The 25,056-nt window shown below is 37.9% G+C and overlaps 1 protein-coding gene and 1 long non-coding RNA gene across 3 annotated transcripts; both read left to right on the forward strand.

The window, feature by feature from the left end:
- The first annotated feature begins 206 nt into the window (after positions 1-206).
- Positions 207-23,875, forward strand: sirt6 (sirtuin 6). Of its 2 annotated transcripts, XM_057858430.1 has the most exons (8): positions 207-502; positions 988-1,115; positions 8,866-9,048; positions 16,342-16,401; positions 16,490-16,585; positions 16,659-16,739; positions 18,781-18,904; positions 22,228-23,875. In XM_057858430.1, the coding sequence occupies exons 1-8, from the start codon at positions 437-439 to the stop codon at positions 22,507-22,509; spliced, it is 1,020 nt and encodes a 339-aa protein (XP_057714413.1). In that variant the 5' UTR covers positions 207-436; the 3' UTR covers positions 22,510-23,875. The 2 variants fall into 2 exon arrangements, with proteins under 2 accessions (XP_057714413.1, XP_057714414.1); XM_057858431.1 differs by lacking the exons at positions 207-502; positions 988-1,115 and adding an exon at positions 1,171-8,165.
- LOC130930462 (uncharacterized) lies at positions 9,055-12,694 on the forward strand. The gene is made up of 3 exons (XR_009067060.1): positions 9,055-9,929; positions 11,012-11,106; positions 11,192-12,694. It is a non-coding gene; the product is annotated as an uncharacterized LOC130930462 (long non-coding RNA).
- Positions 23,876-25,056: the final 1,181 nt, after the last annotated feature.

Below are 25,056 nucleotides of genomic sequence, written 5' to 3' on the forward strand. Positions count from 1 at the left end.
TTCGTCACCAGAATTGATTGTTTCATCCGCTCAAATTGGATTTCACGCTGAATTTCTCAGGATTATTCAATTACATTCGACATAGTGGGTCGTTTTCAGAGTTACAGACACCTTGACGGATATGCACATGTAGCTGTATGGATGATCACCTTGTTTTATTCCTTTTTTTGGGGGGGGGGGGGGGGGGGGTTGTTTTGTTTTGTTTTTTTAATTTTTGGCTATTTAAAAGTGAAAAATAAAGATTTATTGGAACAAAAGTTGTGTTGAGTACAGCAAAAAAAATGTATAAATTGCCAATTTCCCATTCTCTCGTTTTGATGAACGCACCTTTGTTTGACGCGGAGTTATGACGACAACAGAAGGCTCCAAAACTGAAGCGGCTGTGGAAGTCTCCCGTGCTGTCTTTTGAGCATTTTGTTTACAAAAAAAACTTACAATGTCTGTGAATTATGCAGCTGGACTCTCCCCATATGCTGACAAGGGTGTGTGCGGACTACCAGAGGTATTGTTCATGACGCCGGAGCTGGTATTTTAACAAGGTTTTTAGCTAGACGGTTAGCCGTTTTCATTTTTTTTTCATGAGCGGGTCCCAAGCTGCACTACTAATACCTAGAGTATTTTAAATAATTCATGTATCTAATTATACATACAACTAGATATATCAGTTCGTTTTGTGATCATTTTATGCGATTGTAAAGATTTGTGCATCACTTACTATAATGTACTGTATCATTTGTATTGTCACACTTACACAATCCGTGTTTTACCACATAGAATAAATGCAGTTTTTAGTGTAGACAAAGTACGTGTTTTTTCAATATCACTTAACCCTTCCCAGGTAAAGACTGCGCATGGATATCCATTGCTTTAAAATTGTTCCTTGAAATTTGACACCAATTAGATCAGTAGTTTTGTTGTGGCTTTCTTTTAATAAACTTCAGTATGGTTGTTATTATTTTTCTGAACAAATCTGATACGAATACGCAGGAATTTGATGGACCAGAAGAGCTAAAAGCTAAAGTGGAACGCCTTGCTCAACTGGTAAAAGAGTCAAAGTACATGGTTGTGCACTCTGGAGCAGGAATCAGCACCTCAGCGGGCATCCCTGACTTCAGGTAAGAAATTCTTACTCTAGTGTTTTTTTATGTTTTCTGTATTTTCTTTGAGTTTGCTATCTCACACATGCACCTGCACCAAAACATTAAATACTTAGCAATGACCTTTACCTGAGAGATAATTATATTGTTACTTCTTGGAGGCTGGCCTACTGAGAGCACTAATACAATACGTTATGTTTCGCATAATCCAATAATTGTTGCATCTTTAAGTTGACCAAATTCAACTGAACAAAGAATTACCCTTTCAATATTCTTCTCGTAGAACATTTTTTGAAGTCTTTATCAGTGAGTCCAAACAGGAACAACGAAGTAAAATTACTTCATTACTGTACTTGAGTAGATTTCAGTATCTGTACTTTACTTGAGTACAAATGTAAGCAGGAATTGTGCATTATTATTATAATTTCATTATTGGTGTTTTGGCTCATTTCAATTTAATTTGATTATGCAATTATGTTTTCAAATGTAATGCAGCGTTAATTTCTATTCAATATTTATGTTGTATAATTTTAGTTCCCATTCGAATATTCGTTCTGGCCAGGTTGTGTTGTGGTAGGATGTTTTAAGTTGGGACACGAGAGTTCCTGGTGCCGGGCTGCGAGAATATAGACGCAGAGTTAAGACTGTTCTGCCATGTCGGTCATTATTTTAGTAGAGAAGATGGAGTAAATGCACCACAACAATTAAACTGTAACCCGATCCACCCACAGCTCCACAGGCACGGAAAGTAAGGGTTACACAAATAACAAGTAGTACTTTTTACTTCACTGCATTGTACAGCACATATTTGTACTTTTTACTCTACAGCTTTTCAAATTTTCGCCTGCGTTACACATTACTTTTGTTTTGTTTTTTCTCATTGTGAATTGATAGTTTCATTTTCATGACTGCGGCGCAATCAATTAGCCCCGTGCAACTATACTGTAACAAAGCATTAGCGGCAGCAACACGAGTACAAGCAAGATTAGGCATGTGAACAAGATGGTGACCAATAAAAACCACAATCAATAAATTTTCTGGTTATTTGAATATTGGCTAAGATCTCCGCATCTCTCATTTTTGCATAGGGGGAAAGTACTTTTACTTTTTATCTGTAAATTTTAAAGCAAGTACTTTCGTACTTGAGTATATATTTTTTTCTTAGATACTTGTACTTAAGTATTTTTTTTTTTTTGCCCCTATATCTGTATTTTTACTTAAAGTGCATGTGACACGAAAAAGCATGTTTATTTCATAATACACGCGGTAATTTATGCTCCTGAATGATATGGACCGCTTGGATGTGTGTGGAAGCGATCGCTGTATTTATGTAGTTTTTTCAATCCCGCGCCATGAAAATGAGTGACTTCCGGCTTTGGTCTTAGATTGAGGAGGAGGGCGCTGTGACGTGTACGGTAGAAGGCGTCCTCTTCACTATACAGCATACTGTTGTGTATGAGGACAAAGGATTCAGCTGATTTTGCGGATTAATACGTTTATTTTTCGCATCACGCCAGCCAAACGGCTGCAGAAAAATCATTCTGTATGAGGGAGAGGCGTATGTGCCTTTTTGGAGTTTCAAAAGGTTCCCATTCACCGTGGATATTGGCCAAAACAAGCCTGACGACTACTGTGGGACCATTGGACTTACGAGGAAGTGAGTAAACATCTTGTTTAGTATTATGTCAAATATTAATACAGCTATTACAAAGTAAACACAACAAACCTTCTTTAAATAAAGGACTACTTACGTTTGATCATTGATAGGCATGTAAAAAGCTCTCCTGATGCACATCAGCAGTTAGCTGCACAACAACTGCAGCCACCCTCCTCCGGGGAACGAACTGTAAATTGCTCTCCGCCGGGCGATTTGCCCATCCGCGAATACAATCAGCAACCCAGTCGTCATGTCAAATAATGCAGACTAGTTATGTGTGATTTTCCGCTCCGAAGACTTTGAAACATCACTTGGTTCAGGTTAGCATGTCGGCTAGCTGTCACGCCTTTTGGTTTGTTTACATTCTCCGAAGCCGGGGAAGGGAAATGACATATGTCCGATTTAGGTGTCATAAAATATCGTCCGGGAGGTGCGACAGTAAAGGTGAAGTCGACAGTTTTGACCATTATGGAGTAATTTTGCCATGTCGTCCTGAATAAATGCATTTTTATTATTTCATATTCCATTTAGCACGACTTATTTGTCATGACCATGCCATTTATTTAGCAATTGGGGAAAATACTTGGATAAAAAGAATATCCTGTAAAAATATTGAAGAGACAGAAACAATGACATTTTGCTGCTCTCTTCGTTGCGTTTTCCTCGTTGTGAATAGTTCCCCCCCGACGGGCTGACTGGTCCTTCTCAAGCCATTTATATAGCTATTGGGGAAAAATACTTGGATAAAAAGAATTTCCTGTAAAATATTGAAGTAAAGAGACAGAAACAATGACATTTTGCTGCTCTCTTCCTTGCGTTTTCCTTGTTGTGAATAGTTCCCCCCCGACGGGCTGACTGGTCCTTCTCAAGCCATTTATATAGCTATTGGGGGAAAATATTTGGATAAAAAGAATATCCTGTAAAAATATTTGAGTAGAGAGACTGAAACAATGACATTTTGCGGCTCTCTTCGTCGCGTTTCCTCGTTCTGAATAATTGTCCCTCAATGGGCTGAATAGTAAAACCGATGAGCCCAGTCTACCGCTGACGTCATCCACCTGTTGGGGACGCTAAAGCCCTATAATGGTAGGCGTGGCTAACCGGCAGATTAAAAGACTAATTTCTCGTCATCTGCGCTTTGCTAAGTTGTTGTATATAGTCAAATCGTCTCAAAATATGATTCTAATTCACATAATAATGCCATTTAAGACTTTTTTTTCTCCTGTTGTATGCTCTTTAAAGCAGAAGTTCAGAATTTTTTACTTTAGGCTTTAGGCGTTTAATTAGTTGGTGGAGTTGATTTCAGCAAATTCCGTCTAATTTGTCAGTTATTTGTTAGATTCAGGGCTCCAGAGTGGCTCAGTTAGCGTCAGTCAATGATCCCATCTTAACATGTCAATAAAAAAATATTAACAGATCTAACATATTCAAATAAATTCAAAATGCCGATCATTGTTCCAAATATCCATGCGGCCAAAACAATGTCACACCAAACTGTCGTAATTCATTATATTCTTTAGCACTATTTTTTTTGATTGCGTAATGCGACCACAATAGAGAGGAGTGCTTCAGCCACTCGTGCTCATGCTGCATTCGAGGAAGATGGGAAGACTTCTCCCGCTCAGAAGGTACAAGTTGCGACCTCAAAGCATTCCAAGCGAATGTAAAACATCAAGATGGCTGATTGCGACGAGTTGTTTATTATTTTTGCCATCAAAAGACATGTTGACCTCCAGCAAACCTACCTTCTCGTAAGCGATCAAATAGTTGAGGAAAAACAACCGCTAAAGTAAATACCACACACTGTAAAGTGTAAATTCCCTCATTTAGTTTTACTATTGACTCTGCTTTTCGACGGCAACACCATTTTGTTGAGTGACATCAGATTGAAGCAAACTCGTGAAGTCGGGGTAGTTTTTTTTTTTTTTTTTTTTTTTTTCCCAGTTCGAGTGGCGTTCCAATTTTTTCTGGTCGGAGGTTGGAAAGCACAGACTTCTCACCTTCCTCGAATGCAGCATCAGTCTACCGAGTCTTGACTGAAGAACGGTACCATGGTGAAGTGTGCATTTAGAGGCTGTGGAAACAGAAGAAATGGGAAAATGAAAGTTTCCACAAATTCCCTATGAAGAACAAGGAACAATTTAAACTGTGGTTATTTGCTGCTGGCTACGACATAAACACACCGGTGGAAAAAATATCACTCCGCTCTGCAGCCTGTTCCCTGCAGAGCAGCTGCATTACAAATGTTGCTGTTCATACTACAATTATTGACACACAATGGTAAGTTTTAATAACTTTATCGTGAAAACATAGCCAACACTATTGATTGAATGGGTCATCAGTGATTCTCATGCGTTTATAATTTTTACTGGCATGCTAAGATGGGACCATTGACTCGCACTAGCTTAGCCAATCCAGAGCCTTGAAACTAATAAATAACTGTCAAACTCACAAATCACTCTGTTACTGTCTGTGAATGCGGAATAAAAGATTGGACCCAAGAGCTGACAACAATGGCGTACCGCAAGCAACCAGTCACCTTTGCTCATTAATATTCATATGGATGGATAGACGTTAGCTATTGTTGCTAGGTGGGTCAACCTCTCGTTTTTCCCTAATAGTAAATGCATGGAAATAGTGTACGGACGAGATGTTTCCTGAGCTAAACCTACCAATTCTGTCCAAAAATGATGTCCCTGGAGCCAAATTCACCGCTAAAGATGTGAAAGAACATACAAATGTTCAGTTAAAGAGATGGCTTAAGTGTCGAGGGCTGAAAAAGATGGGAAAAAGAGCCGACCTGATCCAGCGGTAGCTTTTTTATCTACGCTTTTTTTCTTGTATTTTTGAGTAGCGATCGCAAATACTGCTCAGTGACAGCCAACATGCACTTTTAATTTTTACTTTCATAACAAATCTTGATTCTATAATTTATTTACACCCCCCCCCTTTTTTTTTAACAACAGAAAAGGTAACAACAGTGGCAGTCAGATACCATTTTAATTTTTTTCAGGTCATTCATTGTCAGACGCTAAAAAAACGAGTAAAATTTCCAAATGGCTTACTTCTTCGTCCTTTTGAAGGACCATGGCCCCCAACAAAATGTTTACTGCATATAAAATTTGGATGATTTCATCTTGCTGGCGTTAAACTGGTCTTTTTGACGTCCGCACAAGTTGATCCATTCTTCATTTTTTTCCTCCAAGTTTTTGGTTTCGGGAAACGTATGAAGAAAACAGCCTTCATATATCGTAATGTCGAGAGTCATTTCTACAAGTTCCATAGCAGCGGTGTTTACTCGACATGTTCTTTTTTGAAAGATTACCGGAGAAAAGAAGCAGAAATAACATGGATTGTATGCGAGAGCGTGTCTATAATAACCCACTTACGATGGCGACGTCACGGTTTAAAAATAGCATTCGTTCTGTACGCTATTGAGGGGATGCAAACACGGTTTTATTAATACAAGCAAAACAAACACGCGATCGCGGAAAAGGGGGAACAACAAGAAGGGTCCATGACAAGAGGTCGACGGGGCTCAAATAACACTAAACAAAGTGGTTGGCAGATAGCCAATAAGGTATCAAAAAATGAACATACTCAATACCTGCACAAGGTAGAGGAATCACAAAACAAAAAACAGCTGACAAACAAGCAAGCAAATACAATGAGCCTCGAAAGTACAAGTGTCGAATGGCGATCAGCAAGTTAATATCTCGGCACCGTTGTTATGGCTCGCCGGCGTTTATATATTACTGTTGATTAGCTGGAATTACTGGCAGGTGCGATGTCGGGAACGCCCCCACAGCTCTGTAACCAAACAAATCTGACCAGCAGCAGAATGTGACACACTCTTTGTCTCAAGTGCTTACCCTGGCATAAGAATGAATTTATTGGCTGTCATCTTTTGGCAATGACATTGTATTTCTGGATTATTTCGTTAGTTTTTAGCCCTTAAAAAAAAAAATACTTTTTTTTTTTTTTTTTTTTTTTTTTTAAATAAAAAACCTGATCCTTTTCACCCGATTCCAATCCTGTGAAAAATAGCCCGATTTCCGATCATGTGATTGGATCGGCGACATCCCTAGTTTTTACCTGTGAGCTGACACCTTTAATATTTCACTCAAAGCACATTGAAGTACCCTGTTGTTAAAATAAATCTGAGCTATACAAGTCGGTTGCCTCATCTTGCCAGCAGTCTATCCATTTTGTATAAACCCAATCACTGTAATCACACAGTGAGGGTTCGCCCTGGACTGGTATTGATTTCAATCTTTAATATTAAAACAAATTAGGCAAGAAACATTAATGTGTTATAACGCGGTATAAAGTTTTTTAAATATTTTCCTCTTGTAGTTCCACAGTTTGAGCAGAAGAGGGTAGTGGATGTTCAATATGTTTCAGGTCACCAAGCATTATTTGACCCTTATTTTTTTTGTCTGGTATCGTCTTAGTTTCACATTTATTGATTCATGTTTCCAGTGGCTGTCCACCTGTGCTGCTCCTACTGGACCAATATATATTTGATTTCTACACCCGTCACTCAGCTCAACCTTGGACAGGAATATCATTAAATCAAAGTATCCCCACATTAATGTAAACTTGGATTGATGTCATTAACACATGTTCAAATGCAGCCGCCAGGCAATTTAGCAGCCTTTGAGCTTCCTCTTCCTAAAGTTGCCAAATGATGCAAATGTGGCCTTCGCATCCTGGCAGCATCTCCCTCATGGTGATAAGGACTCATGAATAATTTCTGTTTTGAACTTAAAAGAGAGAGGGAGCGCGTGACAGACTGGTGAACTTCAAATGCAAAGACGCATCTGGTTGCACGGAGAGAATTCACGTGATGAATTCTTATTTCTGGTACAAGAAGATATGTTTCGAAAATTAATGAGTACCTATGGGGTTTGTTATAGTAAATAAATCCTCAGTTGGGATGGTTGGTACTTGTAGAATAGAATGGAATGCCTTTTTTAGTCATTGTATATACAAGGGATGGAACCAAATATCAACACAGTACACAGTAACGTGTCTACGCCAAAATTTATTTTTGTGGTGTTTGTTTGTTTGTTTGTTTGTTTTTTTTCTCTGACTAAATGTGGGCATTCGCTCCTGAAAGATTATGTATTGCAATTAATATGTGTATATACATATTTTAGCTATACCTGTACACTACATTTTCCTCAAAATCTTTTACTGTCCTGGGTTGCTATCCTTTTTCTGGCTATCGTAATAACTAAAAGTGCAGTTGGCTGATCAATCGGGGCTCGTTTAATAAATTTTGGGGAACGGTGATCGTTTTATGACGAAAAATATAAACAATCTTGTCCATCGATCGTGTTAGTCAGTTAGCCACTTTAGCATGCTAGCATTTGGTCGCAGAAAGTGGTGCTCATTAATGTGGGCATGTAAGTGCACTTGTTTGGTAGTTTCATGCTTTCCAGACCCCAACGTAATGTTTACAATTTTAAGGTCTGGCATTCTTTGCTATGTTAATGTGGGAAGGAGTGGAATTTATATTGGCCTTTCATATAGTCACTTTGTGGTAATTGATTTGCAGCTGCTAGATGGCTTCATTACCCTGTCTGTCATTGTATTGTGAATTCAATCAGATAGCACCTGTTTAGTGAAAGCTTACATTCGGCTCACATTCCAACTATTTCAGCATTAAAAGCTATTAAGATGTGATAAATAGAAGACTTGGAGACCTGATATAATTTGGTAGTGAGAAAAAGAAATACATAAATTTCCTTAAACATTGTGATTTTCTTTTTGTAAATCAAGATACTGCTGGTCTTTAATTTTTGGTAAAGGAAATTAAATTCCAGTAGTTTGGAAAGTTTGTAACTTTTCAATTATGCTTTTAGAGCACTACTGCATATGCGGTTAAAATAATGTTTTGTTTGACAAGTAATGTTCAATGATTTTATATAACACTAGATTGATTAGAATATTAATGGTGCATGCTGTTGTTTAGAAAAAAGAAAATTATATTAGCACAAATTAAGATCAGCAAGTCAGGTTTAAAAAAAAAAAAAAAAAAAAAAATCTGTGATGTGCCAGAAATTGTGGTTTGTGCAACCCCAATAATAACATTTTCTCTCTCAGGGGTCCAAAGGGTGTGTGGACTTTAGAGGAAAAGGGAGAGACCCCTCACTTTGAGACAACATTTGAAGAGGCCCGACCCAGCCTTACTCACATGGCCCTGCTGGGACTCCAAAGGGCCGGATACCTCAAGTATCTCATCAGCCAAAATGTGGATGGCCTCCATGTGCGATCTGGCTTTCCAAGGTTACATGGCTTGTCACAGCTTTAGTTTTGGCTCCCAGAAGACTGATGATAGTTAGATACATGGGTGCCTCGGTTGTAAAAAAACAACATTTCTTTACTACCTTGTGTGCACATGATTGAAATCTGGTTTGACTGGGAGGGCTGGGTAGCCTCTACCTGTCAAAATGGATTGGACGTCGAGTGCCATCAATGGCAGCCAGTGAGTTAAAGGGTAAGTTCATAATTTTTGACATCAGGCCTAATCTTCGAGTTGTGTGTGTGTGTGTGGGGGGGGGGGTTAATTCGTCAGCGGAGTTGATTGAAAAAAATTCTGTATTGTTTGTTAGTCTTTTATTATTTTCAGAGCTCCTCAGTGATTATGCTAATGCAAGTCAATTTGGCCAATTAGCATGCTAATAAAAACATATTCACAGATCTAATATAGTCAAATAAATTCAAAACGCAGCTCAACATAAAAAAAAATAAAAAAAAAACCTGCAGCCAAAACAAGGTCTCACCAAACTGCCGTAATTCATTTAATTCAGCGGGACTATTTTTCCATATGCAATGGCACCTCAATAGAGGGTACTGCTATGGCCACTCGTCTTCACCTCGGTCTGCTATGCAGTGTTCACGGAAGGACGTCAACATGGTGAAATTTGCTTTTAGAAGCTGTGGAAACTTACAGAAGAAATTGACAAAGGAAAGTTTCCACCGCTTGCCTGTGAAGAACGAGGAACTATATAAAAAGTGTTTACTCTGCTGGATATGACATACACACACCGGTGGGAAAAGTACTGCTTTGGAGTATTTGCAGCGCGCATTTTCATCGGTATCCTCTCCTGAAACCAAATGCTGTGCCTTCAACTGTCCAAACGTATACAAGAGCTTCTGATAAACAGGTAAAAAATTATTTTCATATATGAAAGTATATCGCATGCACACCTCAATATCGCAGCTCGCGTTAGTGAGGCTTGTAACTAACACCATGCATATTTATGGTTCGCGTTTTTAAATGGGAAACAATGGTCAATGTTCTGTCCAATACCTCACGAAGTGCATTTTTCCTTCGTGCTATTATTTTAACAGCCGTTTGACAAGAAGGAAGTACTGCGGCGGCCATTTTTGTAGTATTTTCGTCAGTCCGTCATTTGGTGAGCGCTGGTTGTGTTGTTTGCACCTTCAAAGGCATCGTCTTTTCACTCTGATTCATTTTTTGATGCGACAGTGCAGCACAATAAAGCACCTAGAGCTCGGACGCTACCTCCCGACTCCCGTATTCATTTTGAATGGAGTTGTGTTCACTCACACACACAAGGGGAACAGACTAGTACAGTACAGTCAACTTCCAGATCACCATCCTGAATGCAGTAAATCATTCCACTTCGGGTTGGGATTCGGTTTATGAATGGTTCGTAGGTTATGTGCGTGAGCGACCACCGTTTTTTTGCACAACCCCACAAGACATGTACTCTGACTCTTCCTCATTGGGACTAGTTGTCGGTAGTATGTAAATAAGTAATATGTCAATCATACAATATTTTTTATACTTCACTATTCGCCCCAGACACCTCACGCAATCAGTTATTGAAAGGTTATTTACAGTAAGCATTGTGAGTGAACTGGGGGATATTGGAATACTTTATCACTTTCATGAAAAATAGAGAAAACTTTTGAGCGTACGCTGAGTGATAACTGTTACGTTTTTATGTCCTTAGATAAGTGACACCTACCTCGCTTGTATTAAATAAAGGAATAAACCAAGAAGTAACCTCCGAGTTGGTCTTTGGGAAAGCGTTGAACAACGCTCCTAAATACGATTTTAAAAAATCAATAAATTCTAAAACTTTTTTGCTGAATATGACAATCCTGGATTAGTTTTTTAGATATTAGGGTTAACCTTATTCCGTGGTGCGATTGTGTCAACAACACATGCATATTATCATGACAAATCTAACAAGCTACTTTTTACTGTGATATCTAGGTGACCTGAAGATGCAGAAGGTACACCCAGAAGAGGTTCCACTTTGTTTTTAACTCCATGAAGGCAAGGGCACCAGCAAGCGAGGAATGCTGATGGTAGGCTCTGTCAACATTTGTCCCTTTAACAATTTCACTCGACCCTTCTTATGTGTACATATCTCAATCAAATGTACTCTATTAGGGACTTTGAGATACAGCTTGGAGTTTCCAAAGCAAACGAAAAGATGGGTTGCCCGGAGGACTTACGAGTCAACAATGCAGACATTCTGACAGAATCTGGTGGCGCATGTCCTGGAAAGACAGTTCAGTGATCAGTGAAGTTTGCTGATCCAGACTTTTATTTCAAGCCTCCAACTACAATTCCCCAAACCATTGCAGGCATCAAAAGGCCTGATAAAGAAAAAGTCATTTTCCTTTTTTTTTTTTTTTTTTTTTTTTTAATGTACTATAATTTTAAAAAAACACACATATTGTCTTATTTGTGAAATGTGAAGGTTTAAAAGATTAAAAGTTCCTGGGTATGCAGGAGTTGTACTGAGAACAATTGTTGAGCATCTTCAGTTTCCCTAAAACCATTGTAGTTCCCACTGACAGAAGTGCACTTGTCACGGATGCAGGAGACGACACACGATGGAAGAACACGTCGCTGGCCTCTTCCCAGATGTTTGCCTTTCAACGCCCACTCAAGAACAACCCTATATGCCACCAATCGGAGTTGCCTAAAACAAGAAAACCGTAATACAGGGTGATTAAAAAAGAAAGTGCCAAAATCAACATGTGATAGATCAAAAGTATATATATTATTTTAAAAAGTTACAGAACTCTTAAAAGTAATAAAGTAGTGGCTCATAGTCCGCAAATTACGTAACTTCAAGTTTTTAAATCAAGTGCTCTAAGGTGACCATCACCGGCAATTGAAATACATGAAATAATACTTGAAGTTATGTTCAACACATTTGCCTTTGTCAAAATTTTATGTTTTTCATTTTTGACATATTGCGTGATGATTTAGGCACATTTTTGTAAATAATTGCCATACTGCTACTGCTTTTTATATTGACAATGCTTTTACGCTCACAATGCATTACTGTTGAGATGATTTGCTGCTTTCCTGAAGTAGAACTAAGCTTAGAGTATACTGTACGAATATTCGCCCAGTGGCAAAATAAAGGATGCATGAATCCACTTACCTCATTGATAGCTGCCAGTTTTTTTCCAGTTGGTGTTGTCTACGAAGAAAAAAGTTTCAAGAACACCTTTGCTTGAGAAGTTTTGGTGTTCACTTGCAATGGTTTATTGAGGTCCTGAAAACTGTTCAGCTCCAATTCTTCCCTGCATTTTGGGGGCAGGAAGTCGCTTCGTTGCCACCAAAAAAAAAAAAAAGTGGTGAAAGGACCGATGTGATATCCCTCCGCCCAGCTTGCCCAGCCAGCTTGTTCTCTTCTATGCAAAGCAACTGCAAAGTTACTAATGTTGCTGTTCTTACTGCAGTTATTGACATGCAGTGGTAACTTTTAATAACTTTATCCTGAAAACATAGCCAACACTATTGATTGCATGCGTCATCAATGATTCTCCTGCGTGCATATGTATTTTTTTTATTAGTATGCTAATTGGCCATATTGACTTGCATTAGCCTAGCCACTCCGGAGCCCTGAAAAATAATAGAAGACTAACAAACGATACGGAATATTTTGAAATCAACTCCACTGACTAATGAACCCCCCTTACTCGAAGATTAAGCCTGATGTCAAAAATTCTGAACTCCCCCTTTAACATCATATATTTTCCCATTTAATTAAAACTAAATAAAACATGTATATATATATACAGTGTATATATACTGTATATATACACACACACACACACACACACAGTGGGGCAAATAAGTATTTAGTCAACCACTAATTGTGCAAGTTCTCCTACTTGAAAATATTAGAGAGGCCTGTAATTGTCAACATGGGTAAACCCCAACAATGAGAGACAGAATGTGGAAAAAAATCTTATTGTTTGATTTTTTAAAAGAATTTATTTGCAAATCATGGCGGAAAATAAGTATTTAGCCAATACCAAAAGTTCATCTCCATACTTTGTAATGTACCCTTTGTTGGCAATAACAGAGGCCAAACGTTTTCTGTAACTCTTCACAAGCTTTTCACACACTTGCTGGTATTTTGGCCCATTCCTCCATGCAGATCTCCTCTAGAGCAGTGATGTTTTGGGGCTGTCGTTGGGCAGCACAGGACTTTCAACCCACTTCACAGTTTTTCTATGGGGTTGAGATCTGGAGACTGGCTAGGCCACTCCAGGACCTTGAAATGCTTTTTACGAAGCCACTCCTTTGTTGCCCTGGCTGTTTGTTTGGGATCGTTGTCATGCTGAAAGACCCAGCCACGTCTCATCTTCAATGCCCTTGCTGATGGAAAGAGATTTTCACTCCAAATCTCTCGATACATGGCCCCATTCATTCTTTCCTTTACACAGATCAGTCGTCCTCGTCCCTTTGCAGAAAAACAGCCCCAAAGCATAATGTTTCCACCCCCATGCTTCACAGTGGGTATGGTGTTCTTCGGATGCAATTCAGTATTCTTTCTCCTCAAAACACGAGAACCTGTGTTTCTACCAAAAAGTTCTATTTTGGTTCCATCTGACCATAACAAATTCTCCCAGTCCTCTTGTGGATCATCAAAATGCTCTCTAGCGAACCGCAGACGGGCCTGGATGTGTACTGGCTTCAGCAGGGGGACACGTCTGGCGGTGCAGAATTTGAGTCCCTGGCGGCGCATTGTGTTACTGATAGTAGCCTTTGTTACTGTGGTCCCAGCTCTCTGTAGGTCATTCACTAGGTCCCCCCGTGTGGTTCTGGGATTTTTGCTCACCGTTCTTACCATTTTGGCGGCACGGGGTGAGATCTTGCATGGAGCCCCAGATTGAGGGAGATTATCAGTGGTCTTGTATGTCTTCCATCTTCTAATGATTGCTCCCACAGTTGATTTCTTTACACCAAGCGTTTTACCTATTGCAGATTCAGTCTTCCCAGCCTGGTGCAGGTCTACAATTTTGTCTTTGGTGTCCTTCGACAGCTCTTTGGTCTTGGCCATAGTGGAGTTTGGAGTGTGACTGACTGAGGTTGTGGACATGTGTCTTTTATACCAATAATGAGATATAACAGGTGCCATTAATACAGGTAACGAGTAGGCATGTGCCGGTTACCGGTTTCACGGTTTACCGTGGTGTGAAAACGTCGCGGTTTCAAAACCACTAAAATTTTCCGTCAGACCGTAGTACGGTATTCGCTATTTTTCTTGTGTCAAAAATGCAGCCAGAAGCGGCTTGGCGCAGCAGCGCTCACCCCCTCCCGTTTGTTGCTGTGTGTGAAAGTGACGCTATTGGCTAGCCAGCCAGCTAACCCAGAAACAAATACTCCAAATATAAGGCGTACTGTTCTTCAATTTATTGAGCTCTCAAATCGTGGTAAGTGTAATATACAAAATGAATACATTTAAAATGTTGTACAATTAGATTTTTCCATGTGAGTAGCTTCAACAGATTAGCACCATGGAAAAAGTTCGCCAAAAACAAAACACACATTTTCCTTTCAAATTCAATATAAAAACTAACTAAAGCTTACAAAGATGATTGTTAGCCTAGGCTTACCTGGGAGAGCAACTTCGTTGAGTGTGACAGCCACAGAGTGAGAAAACAAGCTTGAGTCGCTTGAATGAAGGGGAAAAAGTGATAGTGTCAAAGATCGCTAATTGCGAAAGATGATCTTGCCCTAAGCACAAATCCACGTTCGCTGGATCAAGGAGAGGTCTCACTCCCAATGTTTTTATTTTATTTTATTTTTTAGATGAAACCTTTCCACAATAATATTGACATTTTAACTAACTTATACATTTTTAAGTAACTTATGAATTCTTTGTTCTTTTTAACACAAAGGCATGACATCATGTAGACTAGAGTTGACACAGTGGCTGAAAATGGCGAAACTTCACTTAAGCTTTTCCACCCTCAAAAAAAAAAGTCATGCAGTATAAATTTCTAAAAAATTGTATTTAGAAGTGTTTTTACTTTTTTATAGAAATTATTTTGTTCTTGCTCTAATCTTGAGCAACTTGAGCTGTGGCTGTGAGTATAGTCTATAAGTTATATTTAGTTTACTTTTATTTAAAATATTTTTTTATTGATTATTTATTTTAACAATATATTCATGTTCCAATTTGCAACTATGGTCTGAAAAAAAAAAAATCCTGTTCAATGGAAAAAAGTTTTTTTTTTTTTTTTTTAACCCATACATCTCAAAAATTTTTTTGAGCTAAAATTGCAATACCGTGATACTGTGAAACCGCGGTATTTTTGCTCACGGTTATCGTACCGTCAAAATATCATACCGGCACATGCCTAGTAACGAGTGGAGCCTTGTTAGACCTCATTAGAAGAAGTTAGACCTCTTTGACAGCCAGAAATCTTGCTTGTTTATAGGTGACCAAATACTTATTTTCCACTCTAATTTGGAAATAAATTCTTTAAAAATCAAACAATGTGATTTTCTGTGTTTTTCTTTTTTTTCCACATTCTGTCTCTCATGGTTGAGGTTTACCCATGTTGACAATTACAGGCCTCTCTAATCTTTTCAAGTAGGAGAACTTGCACAATTGGTGGTTGACTAAATACTTATTTGCCCCACTGTATATAATATGTGTGTGTGTGTGTGTGTGTGTGTGTGTGTGTGTGTGTGTGTACATATACACAATTTTATTTATTATTACTAAAAAGTTTTTTTTTGTTGCCTATTTTATCATTTATAAAATATATATTCAAAATACAAATGCATGAGCATTCACAGCCAGTCATTCCAGTTTAAATAAATTGAATGTTTGTCGTTGTCAATTGCTGACAGAATAGTTAATGAGTGCCCTAAAACTAGGATGACATACAAATATTTTTTTAAACTGCTTGAACAATGCACAAAAGTCTAAAAATAACACTAAAAAGAAAACTGTTTCCAACTTGATTCTATTGCTACAGTCTGGCCCCAAGCAGCAAATCCAATTTTCCATTCAATCTGAGTATCCAGCTTGTAATGGAAGACCTGCTCTACCTGGGAGCAGCTTCATACATCTCCTCCCGCTTCCTGGTTTTGCCCCAAGTTTTCAAATAACGAGCGCACAGCAGGAAGAGAATGGCTGAAGCCATCGGCCCTCGTGGAGCCCAGAAATCAATCTTAGCAGCACACAGAATATTCATAAAAAAGCCCACTGTACTGAACTTGCTCTCAGGAGTTTTCATGAAAAATTTACAAGGGACTGTTGTCTTTGGCCCTGACAGAGACTTGTTATCAGAGCTTCATGGAAACATGTTCGTGGAGGAATGCGAGAAGTGTTGCCGGTATGGACACTAATGCAAAATCTCCTTGTGTTAAGTAACATAAATGTAACAAAAAAAAAAAATAATCTACTGTGGTGTGCTTTTTCAGGCAGTTTGTCCGGGAAAAGGTGATTGGCGTGATGGGTCTCAAACCAACAGGACGTTACTGTGATGTAGTGCGTTCCAGGGGACTTCGAGCCTGCAGGTATACCTGCACCGAAATGCTCTCATTTATGAATTAAGAAGTTCAACAGCATGTTTTATTATTATCATGACAGAGGGAAGTTGATCAGCACCATATTAGATTGGGAAGACGCACTACCTGACAGAGATTTGAACAAAGCAGACAATGCAAGCAGGTAAAGTTTGACTCTTTCATCAGTTTTCATCAAATGATTTAGGTACTGGCAAAGTTTGTTATTGATGTTTGTCTTTTTTAAATCTGAAATATTTTAACACATTTGGACTTTTTTTTTTTTTTCAACAATATTATAGAAGTCCATTCATAAGAAACAAAAGGAAGCCATCTCCATATACAAGAGGGAGTTTCTTTTAGTTTTGCTAAACGTGGAAGTGAAAACGTATCACGTTTTAATGAGTAAATTATTTTCTTATTAATGTGTACTTTGTCATGTTCAAATGTGGAATTTGAAATGATATTTTTGCATTAAAGTGTACCGTTTATCACAGTAAAATATGATAGTTAACTTGATTATGGCCCACAATAACACTCTAAATGGACTTTTTTTTTCTTTTTTTAAATTTCATACTATTTAAATGAGTGCCCTATAAATAGGGTTGGGTATTGATGGGACCTGGTTCTAACACGCCGATGCTCTCGGAACCGTTCGACTTTTTAAATTTCGATTCCATGTTTCGATACCCTGGCCGCCGAGAGGGAAAAAAATTGCTGCCAAAAATCACAAAGAAGAAGCTACAAGAACCTCGTGTTTGTGCACTGCAACTTAATGACAACCATGGAAACGGTGCGGCGGCGCTCAAAAGTTTGGCTCTACACAAAAAAAAAGGACTAGCCAGCTCAGTGCAACATTTGCAACACAACTATATCATGCAAAGGTGGCTGCACGACCAATATGACTAAACACCTCCGGCTTCATGGAATACAAGTGCCTAGTAGCATAGCTGAGAGCCGTGCCGGTCCCCTAACCAGTCAGAAAGGTAAAACAATAAGATAAAATAAATACACAAGAAAGCCCGCAAACAGTTTGCTGAAGACATGTCAACAAAGCACATGGATTACTGGAACCATGTCCTATGTCTGATAAGACGGGCGGGCCTTCTTGTGTACCGTCTTCAGAAGAGGCTTCCTCCTGGTGTGACAGCCATGCACACCAATTTGATGTAGAGCGGCGTATGGTCTGAGAAACTAACAGGCTGACCCACCCACATCTTCAATCTCTGCAGCAATGCTAACAGCACTCCTATAATGAGTCACATGACATTTTGGAGGGAAAATAATAAGCAGTACTCAATTCAGACATTTAGGGATGTACGTATTTACTAAGGGGTATACTCACTTTTGTTGCCAGGGGTTTAGATATTAATGGCTATATTTGGAGTGATTTTGAAGGGAAAATAAATGAACTCTATTATATAAGCTGCACACAGACTACTTTTCATTGTGTTAAAGTGTCATTTTGTCAGCGTTGTCCCATGAAAAGATATGCAGTACTTAAATATCTGCAGTAATGCGAGGGGTGTACTCACTTTTGTGATACACTGTACAAGTTAAAAAATAGCCCTGTGAGAAGATCATATAATTAATAAATTTCATATTAATTTTATTAATAATAAATAATTATAAAAATAACAAAATCATAATTAATAATAATCAATTTTAAATTCATATGATTTAAAAAATCATCCAGAAGTTAAGACTTATAAATTTTTAAACTTTAAATTTTTTACCCTGCCTCTTAAAAGAATCGGAATTGAGAATCATTCAGAACCGGAATTGAAACATGGAATCGGAACCGGAATCGTTCAATTTCAAACGATGCCCAACCCTACCTATAAAGGGTTAAGAAGATTTTGAGTTTTGCTGGCCCTTTCACCTAAAACCGTAAAAATCTTCTTTGGATTTAATAGCTGTTTCATTGTCCTTTAATGTTCCCATTTGCCATCTTAGTGTCAATATTAAACCTCTTTTCCAGGTAAAAGTTTTACTATGCATCTACAAATGTGACAAGGAACTGTGACTCATTTGTTTGTTCGTCCATATTACATGCATAATTACCAGATGACTCACGCTCCAGCAAGTTCATAAAAATCAAATATGTACATTTTGTTTTCATTTTACTGTGGACCAAACACCTATGTGGGTGTAGGATAGCTGCCCCCATTTTTTAATTTGGATCTTTTGTGTTCTATATCCACAAGACAAGCCGACCTAGCACTGACATTGGGCACCTCCATGCAGATCAAACCCAGCGGAGACCTTCCATTGGTCACCAAGCGCAAAGGCGGGAAAGTGGTCATTGTCAATCTGCAACCCACCAAGCATGTACGTTTTCCTTTACTTACCCACAAAAATTTACAAGAAAACTGTATTTATGCCACAGGGTTTCACATTGTACTGTTTATGTATCATATTTACACAAAAAAGACATGGAAAAAAAAGAGAAGAGAGAAAAAACTATATTAGCCGTACTGGACTGTAAACTGCAGGGTTTAAAGCCGGGGGGGGGGAAGCAGTGGTTTATACTCCGACAACTACGCTATTGATAAGGTGGGTAGTAATGTGTAGTGCTGCAACGATTAATCGATTAACAAGAGTAATTTATTTAGAAAAAAAGCTTCAAATTGAATTTTGCTGCTGCGAGGATTTGTTTAAGTAGTTTTAATTGTTAGTTTTGAAAGTGTTGCAATTCGTTTTATTGATTTGAGTGGATACGTAGCCCTGTAGTGGCAACAGTGAATATGCCATATCTTGTCTAACATGGCTGAATCGAGCTGCTCCCTGTTAAGACAAACACAAGGTATGTTTTTGTTTGACCTGATATGATTGTTTATGCAGTCATTTATTTTAGAAGTATATTTAGCAGTTTTTTTGTGGGAATATGTGTTTCAACAATTTGTTGAGAGCATTGTTAAAAAAAAAAAAGTCAACATTTTATAGCATTTAAGCTAGGGGACTATTGCTATGCAAGTCAGCCAATTGTTCTTTTGTTGTACTTCGATTAGGGCTGGGCGATATGGCCTGAAGTACGTATCACGGTAAATTGAGCAGATTTACCTCGATAACAATAAATGACGATAAATTCGCCTGAGCGGACTGTTATAGAATTTGAAAATCTGAATCAATGCGTGAAATACAAATTAACTGTTTCTCGTTGATTTATTTACCAGATTTCAATTTAAGATATTTAAACAATTGTAAATGCAGGTTAAACATTAAGTATATAAACATTTCTTGGAAACCATAAGAATTCAAGTATGAACATTTGTAACAGCTTGCATGACTTGAACAATGTACAACATTATAAAAATCAATACGACGACTGTGCAAACATGTCATTGTAACACGAATGACTTAGTTTGAACAAAACACTTCAAACAGACAGCTTATTGTTAATGGCTGCTGTGACATAATTATTCAACACAAGTGTTTACTTCAAGGTTTCAGGGTTTTTCCCCCAGAGCATTTTTTAATACATCCACGCACATATGCACCCACCACACAGACACACACACGTAACAGCTATGCTGCTCTTTTGCCAATGAAACATTTAAGATTTTATTATGGCAGCAATGACACAGAATGAAGCAAACATATACAGAAAAATAACTGTGGCCATTAAACGGTCATATTACATAGGCTTCACTGTTGCATTATAATTTATGCTGAATGCTTTACCTTCATAAAAGGAATCACACACACGCACAGATACAAAATAACGTGACATACTAATTGCTAGATGCAGTCTGTGCCCAATCCACTCATTAAGTTCAGCCGTTTTGACAAGGTTAGAGCCACTATCCGACTCCATCACGTTCATTTTATAGCGTTGGCCGCTAGCGTTAGCCTGTGGCCTGGAAGATGGGTAGTCCGCTGACTTCACATTCGCCTTCTTCCTCAATCCAAACTATGGCCGGAAGTCACGCATTTACATGGCGCGGGATTGAAAAAATTTAATAAATATATCAATCGCTTCCACACACATCCAAGCAGTCCATTTCATTCAGGAGCATAAAATATCGCGTGTAATATGAAATAAACATTCTTTTTTTGTGTCACAGGCACTTTAAGTCAATTGATAACTAATTTTCTGCAGATGAGTACACCAAATAATATCAGGACAGACATTACAATCATCAACAAACATACGAGTCGGGAAATATATGACAATACCTTACAAGTGTCGGTTGTGAATGTCCAGAACCAAATCCTAGCAGGCTAATGTGGCTAACTGACTCTCAACACAATCGGGGAACAAGATCGGACGTATTATTAGGTGATCGACCAATCACTGATCCCCAAAATGTATTAAATCGGCCAACCGATCGATCTGTGGTGCACCTTTACAAGAGGTACAAAGAGAAATGAATGGGGAAAGAAAGGAACCACTTGGAAGTTTTGGTATTACAATAACAAACACTAAGATGAAGATTTGCACTACTAGTACTATAACTGGACGTCTATGTTTGGGGAATCATAGGTCTGTTGTGGTGGAGTTTTTACTTTACAAATTACAAACACTGTACATTCATGCAGAATTAACTCATTGGTTGCTATTAACGGTGATAGATGGTCAATCCATTTGGACTGGAAGGAGTTTACACATTAACCTCTAATTACTATATTTTTGCAACCATGGTGCGCACCGAATTAAAAGGCGCAGGCTTATTTTCAGGTGGTATTTTTGTATATAACACACACACAAGGCGCACCGCATTATTGGGCGCATGAAAAACATACGCTAGCATGCGTGCTAGCTTGCGAGCTAACTTTTTTTTTTTTTTTTTCAATGGCAGCAGGAGCAAAACTGAGTTCAATTTTACTTTATTAAAAAAATTAACAAAGTACTCACATCAATCTTAATCAATCCACAAATCCATCAAAGTCTTCACCTTCTGTATCCAAATTTACCAGCCTAGCGCACACACTCGAACTTTATATCTACTGGGGGCACAGCCCCAAGCACACGCAACCCTCTTCTTTTAAGGTTCTCATGCTCCTCTCACTTACAGTACATCCGCCATTTTAAAAATTGCTCAGTCAGACAGACACATTTTGGTACTCTGTACGCCTATGGTCCACCCAATAGGCGTACCACATTATCAGGTGCACCGTCCATTTTCTACTTTTAACTCCTTAATGCATGCAATATGAAGCAGTTGTCAGAGAATCACAAAATTTGAAAAATAAGGTCTTAAACCTTTTTTTTTTTTCAAATTTGTGAAAAAAAAAAAATAGGTGTGATAAGCGCTGTAATATCTATAACCCTTGCTAAATCCTAAACTTGCAGATGCATGAGTTGACTTTCATCCATTATTTTTTTTAAGGAAAGATATTTCAAAATTCTGAATTAGTCTCAAAATCATGAAATTCTAAATGTATCAAATGTGATACATTTGGCAAAAAGGGGTTAAGTGCGCCTTATGGTCGTGAATATATGGTATATATATAATTGTTAATTATGTAGTAAATCCATATGTATATAATTGTTAATTATGTAGTAAATCCATATGTGCGAAGAACCTGATTATCACAATGGGGAATACGCCATCTCACTGACCTCACCTGGCTGAGGATCACAGGTATAGAAATGGATGGATGAATTAATAATTAATGAACTAAATATTTAATTGTATTTCCTGTTTCAGGACAAGCATGCTCACCTGCGTATCAATGGATATGTGGATGATGTCATGAAGCAGCTAATGGAGCACTTGGGATTGGACATACCAAAGTGGGAGGGGCCAACTGTGTGTGAGAGCAGTGACATGAAGCCCCCGCTCGCTCTCAGTGCGGATGTGAAGGTCAAAGGTAAGATTGTAAAGGAGGAAAAAAAACGAGAAGCAGACAGCGACGTCATCAAAGAAGAGTCGGTTAAAGTAAAAAAAGAAAGGAAAGATCTTCCAGTGGGAATGAAAGATGTCAAGTAGCCTCAGGTCTTGTCCTCAGCAAAGATGACAAGTAGCCTCAGGTCTTGTCCTCAGCAAAAATGCATCCTGCCCCAAGAAACAAACCTGATTGATCATGAAGTTCTGTTACCTTTTTATGCCCAATGGAACTCACTTTGTCTATCTTTTAGTCTTCTCAATCTTAAATGCCAATTACCGTAAGTAGTCTCCTCAGTTTGAACAAACACAAACTGACACTGAAAGTGTGAATATAAAACATTTACACACCTAAGCATGCAAATGTCAGGTTTTTTGTGACAGCAAAAATTACACCAAGATTAATCATTTTAAAACATGTACAACTCATTTGAAACCAAAATGTTTGGGAGTAGGGAAGTAAATATTAGATTGTCAGAGGTTTGCACACCCTCAAGCGACACAGTGACTACAGTCATCTACAACTGGAGAAAATATGGCACATCAGTCACATAACCAAGAACTGGACGTCCCTCCAAAATTGATGAGAAGATGAAAAGAAAATTGGTCAGGGAGGCTTCCAAGAGGCTGACTGCAACATCAAACAAGTGGCAGTACTGGTTATTTATCTGACATGTTTCTGTGTTATTGGAGAGGGTGACAAGACTGAGGACTATATATGGGTAAATGTGTTGAAGGCCAATGAAAACAAGGTTCAATTTTTGGGCCAAATTTCCAAAAATGTATGTTGAATGCAAGGCTTCTGCTTGGAACTTTTTTTTAAAGCCAAGAATAGCCTATATAACATCTAACCTTTCATTGAGGTTTATCGTACGCTCATTTATCAAAAACCAAGATTTTGATGGAAAATCAAAATCAGGTTAACATACCTCTTGTACTGTGGTGTGTACACATGTTCTGAAATTACTGTATTTTTCAACTGATTTGTACTGTTTATATATTGTTGGTCACATTAACGGTGGACCATTTGAATGTTTTTCTTTTTTTTTGGAAATTTTGGTTAATTAAAATTTTTTTTTTTTTTAATTGCGAATAAAATGTAAGGCATTTGAACAGGTGTGTGTATACTTTTTTTTATATCTACTGTACAAGAAGATATGTTTTTTTTCTCATGTTTGGATCTAAAAACATGTAGAGCACATGGTTATAAATAATAGTTTAATAAGCTGCACTGATGTGTGTATACATTATTAAATATAGATTTTTAACTTTGAACTCTACATATTGTCCCTTTGGGAAAATGAACATCTTGTATGAATGCTGTCAATTTTACATGATGTAGAACATCTTGTCTTATAGACGGTTATGTATAAGTCAAGAAAAAATGTTTTTTGTAACGAGATCATTGTTATGCAACATATTTTTATCTCAGGAAATTTTTTTTGTACTTGTATTTTAGTAATAAATCTATAGCACGAGCCCTTGAGTCATAATTCTCTATAGGTTGTACCTTGTCAGTCAGTTGTGCCCTATTTTCCACTGACAGGAACATTATACAGTACTGTATAGGCAATTATTCAGCCGACATGATGATATGATTTTCATCCAAGTACATGGGAACCACATTAACATTCTATCAACATGTCAAATCTGACATGAGGTTATTATGGACTGATATTACTTGACAAACATGATATGCTGCCAAGTCTGCCATCCACATTTACTTAAACATTACGATTCACATGTCAGAGTACAGGCGTTTGTGCAAGGTTGAGTGTTGCTTCAGAGCATGTCATATGTTCTCCCCCATTAAGTCAGTCATAAAAATGTATATTAGAAGAAACACCTGCTGCCCAAACATGTAATCGCCTGTCTGAAAATAGGTCACGACACAGTTTTTATTAAGTTGTTCACTGCCATTCACAGCGATAGACATCAACTCCATTTTATTTGGGATGGCTGGCATTGAATGATCAACAGGTGAAAAAATTTAAATAATAATAATAATAATAGTATTTACTTCTCTTGCCCAAATTTATCAATGGTGGCATAGTGTTCATTTGGAATTAGGTTTTCTAAAGGGAAGGCTTTGGCCTTGGTGAAAGTCAAGTCAATTTGTCAGAGACAAGTTGTCTAAACTAAAAAAAAAAAATACTCAGGAGAGCTCATTAAAAATTCAACATCACCCGTGCTATGAAGTGCTGAGCCAGCAGCTTTGTAGTATTTGCCAGGGCTTTGCTAGCAGCTCCTTGTCAAATAGACAAAGTTGCATTAAGCCAAAAAGGTCAGAAAATCTGCTGTGGTGTTAAGCATCTAGCTTGATAAAGGATAAACATAAGATGGTGAAAGATACCAAGAAGAGCTCTGCTTTAATTGAGCTGGGCATACTATGCAAATGAACAAACTATCAGTGAAAGTACATTATTTATATGTAGGAAAGTGGGTGAAGTTAGTTCTCCTAAAACCTTCTACAATTACAGTTGTGGTCAAAAGTTTACATACACTTGTGAAGAACATAATGTCAGGGCTCTCTTGAGTTTCCAGTTATTTCTACAACTCTGATTTTTCTCTGATAGAGTGATTGGAACAGATACTTCTTTGTCACAAAAACATTCATGAAGTTTGGTTCTTTTATGACTTTATTATGGGTGA

This window comes from Corythoichthys intestinalis, chromosome 14, assembly GCF_030265065.1.
Source record: "Corythoichthys intestinalis isolate RoL2023-P3 chromosome 14, ASM3026506v1, whole genome shotgun sequence".
Classification (NCBI taxonomy): domain Eukaryota; kingdom Metazoa; phylum Chordata; class Actinopteri; order Syngnathiformes; family Syngnathidae; genus Corythoichthys; species Corythoichthys intestinalis.

Coding starts and splice junctions, on each gene's coding strand:
- sirt6 (XM_057858430.1), top strand. CDS start 437: ATGTCTGTGAATTATGCAGCTGGACTCTCCCCATATGCTGACAAGGGT. Junction 1,116..8,865: donor GCGGGCATCCCTGACTTCAG/GTAAGAAATTCT, acceptor TTTCTCTCTCAG/GGGTCCAAAGGGTGTGTGGA. Junction 16,586..16,658: donor AGGGGACTTCGAGCCTGCAG/GTATACCTGCAC, acceptor TTATCATGACAG/AGGGAAGTTGATCAGCACCA.